Source organism: Balaenoptera musculus, chromosome 12, assembly GCF_009873245.2.
Source record: "Balaenoptera musculus isolate JJ_BM4_2016_0621 chromosome 12, mBalMus1.pri.v3, whole genome shotgun sequence".
NCBI lineage: Eukaryota > Metazoa > Chordata > Mammalia > Artiodactyla > Balaenopteridae > Balaenoptera > Balaenoptera musculus.
Window position 1 is genome coordinate 49,755,947 of NC_045796.1, and position 11,241 is coordinate 49,767,187.

At 41.7% G+C, this 11,241-nt stretch overlaps 1 protein-coding gene across 1 annotated transcript; it reads right to left on the minus strand.

Annotated features, from left to right (window-relative positions):
* Nucleotides 1-2,695: 2,695 nt before the first annotated feature.
* GTF3C6 (general transcription factor IIIC subunit 6) lies at nt 2,696-10,969 on the minus strand. Its single transcript, XM_036872171.1, has 6 exons — nt 10,861-10,969; nt 10,430-10,510; nt 8,920-8,983; nt 8,770-8,814; nt 7,123-7,236; nt 2,696-3,937 (listed from the first exon to the last, which is right to left on the minus strand). Exons 1-6 carry the CDS (start codon nt 10,918-10,920, stop codon nt 3,639-3,641), a joined length of 663 nt encoding a protein of 220 aa, XP_036728066.1. The 5' UTR covers nt 10,921-10,969; the 3' UTR covers nt 2,696-3,638.
* Nucleotides 10,970-11,241: the final 272 nt, after the last annotated feature.

Consider the following 11,241-nt stretch of genomic DNA (forward strand, 5'->3'; position numbering starts at 1 on the left):
AGCAGGTGTAAAGTAGTATCTCATTGTGGTTTTCACTTGCATTTCCCTGATGACAAACGATTTTGAGCATTTTTTCCATGGGCTGATTGGCCATTTGTATACCTTCTTCAGGAAAATGTCTATTCGAATCTTTGCTCATTTTTAAATTGGGTTGTCTTTTTATTGTTGAGTTGTAATAGTTTCCAATATATTCTACATACAAGTCCCTTATCTGATATATAATTTGCAAATATTTTCTCCAATTGAATAGGCTTTTTCATTTTCTAGATAGTGTCCTTTGAAGCGAAAAACTTTTCAATTTTGATGAAGTGCAATATATCCATTTTTTTTTTCGTTGCTTGCAATTTTCGTGTTACATCTAAGAGGCCATTTCCTAATCCAACATAATAAAAGATTTTTTTTTTTTTTTTTGGCTGTATTGGGTCTTCGTTGCTGCACGCCGGCTTCCTCTAGTTGAGGTGAGCAGAGGCTACTCTTCGTTGTGGTGCGTGGGCTTCTCATTGCGGTGGCTTCTCTTGCTGGGGAACACGGGCTCTAGGCGCGTGGGCTTCCATAGTTGCAGCACACAGACCTTAGAGCATGCAGGCTTCAGTAATTGTGGTGCATGGGCTCAGTAGTTGTGGCTCACAGGCTCTAGAGTGCAGGCTCAGTTGCTGTGGTGTGGTGGCCCCCAAGCTGTAAGCTTATTCAGCTTTCTGCTTTCCGGAGAACTGCTTGTCTCTTTCTTGGTATGCACTCCTGACGCTGCGGTATTGAGCGTAAAAAAGGAAAATGGCTTGCGGCCAGTTTCGTTCCAGGTGCCTGCTCTGGATCTAAGAGCCCCTGGTTGTTCCCCAGAAGAAGGACGTGCTGCCCTGAGGGGGAAGTCTGTATCTCCAAAGAATGGCCCATAAGGCATGCATAGATAGTGGTGCATAGATAGTGGTGCATAGATAGTGGTGCATAGATAGTGGCGCATAGATAATGGCGCATAGATAGTGGCGACAGAATTATGTGGAAATACAAGGTTTGCTGATTTGTTGTCTGGTATTCGTTCTGTACTAAACCTATATATACATTCATGCTCTTTGAATAAACTTGCCTTGCAACCATCAGTTGTCTTGGCCCTTCTGACCCCATACTGGTGCTTTTCAGTTCCTTACCCCTCACCGCCAGGAACTTCTAGCTTTCTGCAGCCGGTCTGCGGCACTGTGGCACACGGGCTAAGTTGCTCTGCAACATGTGGGATCTTCCCAGACCAGGGACTGAACCCATGTCTCCTGCATTGGCAGGCGGATTCTTAACCACTGGGCCACCAGTGAAGTCTCTAAAGATTTATATCTATATTTTCTTCAAAGAGTTTTATCATTTTAAGCTCTTACATTCAGTTAGACCTTTGGTCCGTTTTGAATAAATAAATAAATAAATATATATATATATAGTAGAGATGGGGGGGGTCCCACTTCTTTCTTTTGCATATGGATATTCAGTTGTCCCAGGACCATTTATTGAAAAGACTATCTTTGCTCCATTGTATTGCCTTTGCTCCTTGATCTAAGATCAGTTTACTATATGTATGTCTATTTCTGGGCTCTCTATTCTCTTCCATTGACCTATTTGTCCATTCTTTCAGCAGTTCCCACTGTCTCTATTACTGTAGTTTTATAGTAAGTCGTGAAGTCCTCCTACTATGTTCTTCAATATTGTATTGGCTATTCTGGGTCTTTCCCTCTCCATATAAACTTTAGAGTTGGTTTGACAATATCCATAAAAACCTTGCTGTGATTTTTTTTTTTTTTTTAATTTTATTTATTTATTTATTTATGGCTGCGTTGGGTCTTCGTTTCTGTGCGAGGGCTTTCTCCAGTTGCGGCGAGCGGGGGCCACTCTTCATCGCGGTGCGCGGGCCTCTCACTGTCGCGGCCTCTCCCGTTGCGGAGCACAGGCTCCGGACGCGCAGGCTCAGCAGTTGTGGCTCACGGGCCTAGTCGCTCCGTGGCATGTGGGATCTTCCCAGACCAGGGCTCGAACCCGTGTCCCCTGCATCGGCAGGCAGATTCTCAACCACTGCGCCACCAGGGAAGCCCCCTTGCTGTGATTTTATTTTGGATTGCATTGAAAGTATAGATCAAGCTGTGAAGAACTAACATCTAGATAATACGGCCACTTTCATATATATGAGGAAAGCTGGGCACACTGCTAACCTGAATAAATTCTGGGATTCTGTTACAAAGAAATAAAGGAAGACCAGATGCTGGCTCAAGTAATTAGCAGTCTCTCCACATAGAGACTTCATACCATTTGGTAGAAAAAAATAAGCTTTTGATTAAACAAAAGCTGACACTAAAGTCATATGAAAATTGGGAGGATACACACTTATGATTTGGAAATGCTTTTAATCAGGGTAAGTTTGTTTTCCAAATAAACAGTAAAAATTTACAAAACCTACTGAAGGAAAAAATTCCTCATCCTAGAACATTAGTTCTCTAATCTGTCACAACAAAGTTACACCTCCAACAGCTGTGAGATATAATTAACGTGAGGAGTGTTTTAACTTATTAGTACCAGGTTAAACCATACAAAATTGCAGAGTTCTGTAGAAACAAATATTGGTAATTTCATATAGTTCAACCTGTATCAAAGTTTGTGACTACTTAAAAAAATACAAGCTAGGGTAGATCTAGGTTATCACCATAATATTGTAGAATGTTACAGCTGAATTCCAATCATCTTTCTTCAGTGGGAAAGAAGTGAAATTACAGCTGGAATATCAGAACTGTACCTTCACCCTTAAGCACTTCTGAATTCTTTTTCTATTCTCAGGAGTAATACTGACTTTGGTAGACTGGAAAATGGCCCCCTAAATATTTTCATGCCATAATTCTCAGTTTTATGCCTGTTTAAATTACATGGCAAAAGGGACTTTGCAGATGGAATTAAGGTTATAGACCTTAAAATAGGGAAGTTACCCAGATGTGCCCAGTGTAATCAAATGGACCTTTAAAAGAAGGCAGAAGGGTCCATCATCAATAAGATTATGGAAGAAGCAGGAGAGATTCAAAGACTGAGAGGGACTTGACCATTGCTGGCTTTGAAGAGAAGGGGACCATGAGTGAAGGAATGCAGGCAGCCTCTAGAAGCTGGGCATGGCTCTCAGCCAACAGCAAGGGAATGGGACCGTGATCCTTCAGCTGCAAAGAACTGAATTCTGCCAACAACTGAATGAACAAGGAAATGGAGTCCCCCACGCCACGTCCAGAAGAGAATGAAGCTCTGCAAATACCTTGATTTTAGCCCAGGTGAGACCCATATCAGATGGCTGACCTACAAAACTATAAGACAATACACTTATGTAGCTTAATACACTTTAGCCACTAAGTCTGTGGTAATTTGTGGTGGCTGCAATAGAAACTCACACTTACCTTAGTAAAACCCCCATTTTAAAGGACTCATCACAGAAGGGTCCCTATAGTCATTGAAACCATATTTTTAAAAACTCGTATCTGGTCCTTAATGATTCTAGTATATTAAACTATATTATAATTGGAAATGTGTATATAGCCAACAAAAATAATAAAATTGTGAACTGAAAACTACAAAGCCAGTTATTTTATATAAAAACTCTAAAAAGTTCATGACTAGTTTTTATGAGAAACATTTCATCTAGGAGTGATTTCTAAGGCAGTTTCTTGAGTTTCCATAAAAACAGAGCCTTCTGTCTCAGAAGGGATATCAATAAGAGGACCAGAATCCTCTATATCCAAGTTCGGTGGTTTCTCCTGTTCATAACTCAGGTTTGAATTATCTTTCATTTGAATCTCTTGCTCTTCCAACTCCAAAGATTTATCTGGGTCTGGAGCTACAACTTCATCCTCTTCATTTTCATGCAGAAAACTACAAATCATGTTGGGTCTACAGGAGAAATCATTTTCCTTGATTTGCAGCCATTCCACACCACCTAATGTAGGAGGCAGGGGGACAAACCAAGAAACATGAAAAAGGAATTTCAGTTACTTACATATATTTTTAATTTAAATGTTCATATGAATATTTATCAAAATAAAACCCCAACGTAAAGAAAGGAACATGGTGCCTGTACCTACTGATAAATGATCATGTAATTTCCATCTTACATGGAGACCTAGGAATGCCTATAGGGTATGCATCATCAAAATCACTAAAAGTAATCAACTTCAGTTACTATTCCAAGCCCTTTTCCCAGAGTCCAATTCCCAACTCATTCTGAGAGATAACTGAGCTCCCACTGCCATCTTTTGTCTTGAAGAAAATTTTGTCACTTCCCTACAATTTTCTCCTTACCCATTCAGTTTTCATAATACAATGGATGATACCACTCTATCATCTTCTGAGTCAACATTTATTTGTCATTTTGAGTTGAAAAATCCAACTGTGAAATAAGACACCTCTCCAAAAAAAACCCTTGAAAAAAATTTTTTGTTCCTTTCCATACTCACAGTCAAAGCCCTTACCTGTCAATGAACTCCCATAATCAAGAACTGCTCCAGGGACTTCCCTGGTGGTCCAGTGGTAAAGAATCCTCCTTACAATGCAGGGGAAAACAGGTTTGATCCCTGGTTAGGGAACTAAGATCCCACATGCCACGTGGCAACTAAGCCCGCATGCCACAACTACTGAGGTTGCGCGCCTCAACTAGAGCCTGCGTGTCGCAAACTACAGAACCCACGTGCCCTGGAGCCTGCACGTCACAACTAGAGGGAAGCCTGTGCGCCACAACGAAGAGCTCACGCGCCGCAACGAAAGATCCCAAATGCCTTAACGAAGATGCCGCATGCTGCAACTAAGACCTGACACAGCCAAAAATAAACAAAATAAATAAATAATAAATAAATCTTAAAAAAAAAATTGCTCCAATAATGCTAGCCACTTTTTTCTTTCATCCTTATGACCCTTTCAGTCAAGTATTTTCAATGGATCCTCAATTCCTATAGCCCAAGCTGTTTACTCTTATCTTCAAAGTTCCATTAGATATCTGTAAGATATACCAACCTACCTTGTCACCCTGTTCACGCACCCATCTGTTCCTATCCCCCATCATAAACTAACTCCTCTGCAGCTGTTTGTTGAACCATCCTTACTGTTGATCCCATATCTTTTCTCATGTATTACTACTATAAAGTCTCCCTCTTTCAAAAATCGATTTGTTCTTTCCCTCCAGTTCAGCTTCAATTATTGACTTCATATTTTTTTCTTGCTATAACGTCATTCTCCTGGTCACCAAGTTCAAAACCTCAAAGCCATCCTAAAGCCTACTCTGTTATCTAGCATACTTGGCACATAACAGATACTTAAAATAAGTTGAGTGAAAGGGGTGTCGAGTTATAGTCATCCATGTCTGTTTCAATGTGATTTGCTTTAGAGTACAAGTTCCTAGAAAGTAAGGACCACATCTCCTGTCTATTTTGTTCTGCCTCCAGCATCTTGCCATGTTTGGCAGCCAGCCTCCAAGATGGTCCCCAATGATCCTCACCTTCCTGACATGCACACCCCTGTGTCGTCCCCTCCCACATGGAATAGGATATCACAGAAATGACAGAATGTGACTTCTAAGGATAGTTCATAAAAGACATTGTGGCTTCTACCTTGTTCTTAAGGATCACTTGGTCTGGGAAAGCCAGCTGCCATGTCAGGAGGGCACTCAGACAGTAGTGTGAGGAGGTGAGGAAGTGAGGCCTTCTGCTAACAGGCAGCACAAACTCACCAGCTATGTGAGTGAGCCATCTTACAATTAGATTTTCCGGCCCTACTCAAGCCTTCAGATGACTACAGCCCAGCCAACACAATGACTGCAACCTCATGAGAGACCCCAGCCAGACCAACCTAGCTAAGCTGCTCCCCAATTCCTGATTCACAGAAACATGGAAGATGGTGTTCTGTTGTTGTTTTAAGCCTTTAAGTTTAGGGGTAACTTTTTATGCAGCAACAGATAACCAATACAGCCTTGAATAGTTGGTTACTAATTTATTTGATTGAAAGATACACCCAAATCTTCCCAAAGATCTATTAGATTATTAAGGACTATAGGAGAGGGAATTACATAACTTCCTTTAAAAAGAATATCTAAATGACAGCTAAGCTATCTGATCTGTATCTGCCTTTCGAATTCATTCTAGAACTTCAAGTGCCTACTTCTTCCTATTATTTTTGGAGTGCCTAAAAAAAGGGATAATTGTGGAATATATAAGAACAAAGATTTGTTATATAGTCATGTGTAGCTGGTATAATTAATTTCTAAATGATTAATGTACCTTCAAATGTTTATTCCTTAAAATACAATAAATCAAACCATGAATATTCATCAATAGGGTCTCATTTACTAGCGTTTCAAATATGTCTTTGAGCAATAAGCTTTTTTTTTTTTTGGTGGACAAACACCTTTATTCTGACCGTTTCCCAAATTCCCTAGGGCAAGAGAAAGAGGTTGGTGTGGTGAGCAATGGGCTTTTAAACCACCAAGTGTTTATTTGTTCATCTCCACAAACATGCACCTGCTATGGGTGCAAGAAGCACTGGCCTAAAGTCTCTAGTGTGGGATGACGAGCAACTGGAGAAGGCTAAATGGATGCTTATTAAGAACGAGACACGGGACTAACAACTGTGGTCCTAGAGCCCCTCCCACATATAAAGCCAGCTTCTTCCAGTTGTGAGCATCTTGGGGAAGGTTACTGCATCTGCCAAAAGTTCAGGAGATCCTATGGGGTTACTCCTTGGGTTACTCCTTGGGAATGCTATCATCATATCTTCTGCACTTACAAAGAAGTTTTAATGAGAGAGAGAGAGACAGAGAGAGACAGAGAGAGAGGAGAAGTAGGTGCTGAATTCCCTGGGGTTGAAATCATGTCAAGTTTCTTGACAAACTCCTCACAATCGTTTCCAATGCAAAGAAGATAGAAATTTCTTATATGTCTCCAGTGCCCCCTGCTATGTGAGAATTCAACTAAATTTTAAATCTATGCTTGGTACTTTTCATGGAGTACCCTCAATTTTAATATACTTTACCTATCACATATAGTTATTACTATAAAGTACAAAGAACATCCTGGCAGCAGTGTTTCATAAAGCCAATACTAAATCACCGATTTTCAGAGAACTAAGTGAACTAACCTATGTTTTCTTCTCCTTCCTTCTTTTCTGTCAGAAGAGTTCTTGTCATGCTGAGCTTCTTCATTGTGTGGCATTTATATTTTAGCACTGTTTTATTATTGCCTTCTGCATCCACTAGAATGTAAAATGAACACTATTATACTGCTTGATGCCATCAAATAATCATGTTAAGCCTCAATGATTCCAGTTTAGAGAGTTAAACTACTTCCTGTCAAGATAGTGTAGTAAGTTCAAGATTTAACTCATTCCTCCAGCTCCAAGCACAGAGAAATATCAGATAAAATACATAGGAACCGAAGGCACAGTGAACTCAAAGACAACAAACATCTCCAGGAGATAGAAACACAAAGCGAGATTAAAGCTATGGGCCTATTAGGCTCCAGCCCGGAAGCAGCAAAGGGGGGGCCAGGAATTTGGCCTTACAGGGTAATGAGGTCGAAAATTCTGCCACTCAAAGTGAAGGACCAAAGGCAGACCTACTGCTTGAAGCCGGACTGGAGTGGAGAACATTACCGATCATGAAAGAAGATGAGAAAAAAACTGCTGCCATGCTGCTGCTGGGGGTCACAGCTTTATAAAAACCGTGGGCGTAGGCAGGAGGGAGGATGAGGCTCTGTGCTAAGGATGCGAAGCACACGGAAAACTTCCACACCCTGCCACTGTGTGGCTGATACTACACTTTAGAAAGCAACACAGTGACATCTATTAAGTTCAACCACATGCAACTGTCGCTCTTCGGCCCAAATTGGTAATTTCATATGGTTGAATCTAGTACACACACTCATCAATCTAGCAGTTCCTTTTCTAAGCGTATACCTGAGAGACATTTTTACAGATATGCACAAGGAAACATAAAAATATTCATGGCAGCATTTCTGTAGTGAGTTAATAAGCATAATTAAGAAAATGGGCTCTGGAGCAGACCACCTGGGCTCAGATCCTGGCTCTGCCTCTTATTTTGTGTATGACCTCAGGAATGTTATTTACCTCTCTGTGCTTCAGTTTCTTCAAATAACAAAATGAAGATAACAATGGCATCTACCTCATAGACTTGTGGTGAGGATTCAATGAGTTAATACTTATAGCACCTAGAACAGTGCCTGACATACAGAAAGCACTCAATAAATTTTAGTAGTTATTAATAATTACTGGTAAAAATGGAAGCAACCTACATGTCCATTAATTGGAGAATAAACTGTGATATAGTCACAAATAGAATCTTAAGCAACAGGAAAAACAGATATCTATCAACACGTATAAATCTCGAAACATCTCTAATTGAAAAAAGATATAGAATAATATGTATAATATGCTATAACATATCAAGTGTGAAAATACACAGAAAGTGCTATTTATTGTGTGCAGATACATACATATGTAATATAAAATCAGGTATAGGAAAGAAAAACACCGAATTCAGGAGAGTGATTACCTCTGAAGACAGAGGAAGGGAGTAGGTTTGGAGAGGGGTATACAAGGGGCTTCAAAGGTATGTGGAATGTTTTTTAACTACCTAACCAAACGGGAGGATTTGATACAGCTAGACAAGGGGTACATGAGATCTTATAATTTTAATATCCACCATACATAAGTATGTTTGAAATATTTCATAGTAAAAAGAGTTGAGTCAACATAGCGATCACTTACCATGTTCAACATTTTCTTCAAATATAACACAGGTCCCAAGAGTGTCTGCAGAAAAACATGAAGGCAACTTGTTGAGAAGTAACAGAGCTACTTTCTCTGAAAGGCATATAAAAAAAAAAAGGGAGTTTCATCTCTCTGACTTCCTCCTACCTTCATACTCTCCAGCAAAGACATAGCTGTCCACTTGCAGAATGGGCTTCTCAGTATCAATTCCCTACAACAGAATATAGGATCATTAAAAAAATCATCATTAGAAAAAGCCTTGGGGGTGGGGGGAATGGGTGAAATGGGTGAAGGGGGGGCTCAAAGGATACCAACTTCCAGTTATAAAATAAGTAAGTCCTGGGATGTTTAAGAACATCATGGTGACTGTAGTTAATAATACTGTACTTTATATTTGAAAATTGCTAAGAGAGTAAACCTTCAAAGTTTTTACCAGAAGAAAAAAAAATTGTAACGATGTATAGTGATGGGTGTTAACTAGACATTGTGGTGATCATTTCACAATATATGCAAATACTGAAAATGTTGTACAGCTGAAACTAGTATAATGTTATATGTCAATTATTTCTCAATTTAAAAAAGAAAGCACAAGGGACTTCCCTGATGGTACAGCGGTTAAGACTCTGCGCTTCCACTGCAGGGGGCACGGGTTCGATCCCTGGTCAGGGAACTAAGATCCCGAATCCCGTATGCCATGTGGCGTGGCAAAAAAAGAACAAGACTTTTACATGAAACCTTGCTACCAAGGAGACTGATTTCCAAAGCTGGGGAACCTCTGGAGCTTCTTGTCCTAGCAAGTAAAAGATAAGCTAAAACTGCTCTCATCACAGCAGCTACAAACTGAAGACTACTTAATTCATACCCAAGTAGCAAGGTCTATTTCAATCAACATCCTCTTCAAGATAAAGTAAGAACAAAGGAAGTTTTGTCAAAAATGCTCAAAAGATTTTAAAGATAAAACAGATGGTAACTCACGATACCATAGCTCAAGTCAACAGCACAGTGTGAGGTCTCTGAAGTCCTTTCTTAATAGGTATTCTCTCTCCCTTCTCCACACTATTTTTGTCTGTTTTCCATATTTTATTTTATTTTTTGAAGTTTTTTTAATTTTATTTTTTACTGAACTATAGTTGAAGTACAATGTTGTGTAATCACTGCTGCACAGCAGTGACTCAATTATACATATATACATTTTTTCATATTCTTCTCCATTATCATTTATCACAGGATATGGAAATATAGTTCCCTGTGCTATACAGTAGGACCTTGTTGTTTACCCATTCTATATATACCAGTCTGCATCTGTTTAACCTCTGTGTGCATATCTAATTATCCTCTCTGCCCTTTGTGTTTTTCTCACCCTTCTCACTATATAAAACGGTCTATTTTTTCAAAACCTAATGTTCCATATCAAAATGCTTTAACCCTCCAAATCTTTAACTCTCTCCAGCCACACAGGCAGACACTCAGGCAGAGTTAGGCATTAACTTTCTCCCAGCTGCTCCCACAGTCCCCCTGTACTTCTGTGATTGTCTCCAGCGTTCACTGCTTTGTTCACGTGAAATTAATATATCAATCTTAGGAACAGGTATATTTCACCACTCTTGTTTTAAATTTAAGAAAATCTACAACAACCCCCCAATTCTACAAGACTCACCAAAATCTTGCATTTATTTTCACATTTTGAGAGAAAGTCTGAATCAATAATTCCTGATAATTCCACCAGAACCAACTGCTCCTGGTGGAAGAGAAAGGCGTTAAGGCGCTAGCTTGCGAGTGTGCAAGAAGAAGCAGGCATTAACGAGAGAAGCCAAACCTCCCCAGTGCAACGATCCCACCTTTGTGAAAACTAGGTCCTGCTTCCAACAAGAGGAAGCGCGCGCCGTTACTTAAGGTAACTTCCCTCCTTCCCCCTTGAACTTCCGTGTGGCCCGTAGGGCTGAGGCCAGCTGCCCGCCGCTCCGCGCGCCCTGGGGCACTGTCCCGCCAGGAGCCCCCGCACGCCCGCCGCGTCGCGAGTCCCTTCCCCGCACACAGCCGAGCGGCCACCCTCGCCACCGCGGCGCGGGCTTCCGCCGTCGCACTCACTGCCTCCTCCTCCTCCTCGTCCCAGTACCCCCGACTCGGCTCCTCGGCCGCCGCCGCCATGCCGCCGCTCCTCCGCGCGGCCTCCGAGCCGTGGGCCCCGCCCGCCGGGGCCGCCATCTTGAGTACGGGCAGCAGCTCCCGCCCCGCCGCGGCTCCGACCGCGCCCGCTGCTCCTGCCAGCACGCGAGATGGCGGCTCCCGGGCCCACCTGGAGCCCCTTGTCCCTGTTCCGAGAGCCGGAGCCGGGGCCCTGGCGGGCCGGCCGGGCAGGTCCCGCGACCTAGGGAACCCTCGGGCTCCCCGCCCAGGTGGGACGAAAGCACTGTGGAAGCCGAGGGGATGAAGTAGGTGCAGGCAAGGAGGCTACGGTGCGCGAGGGAA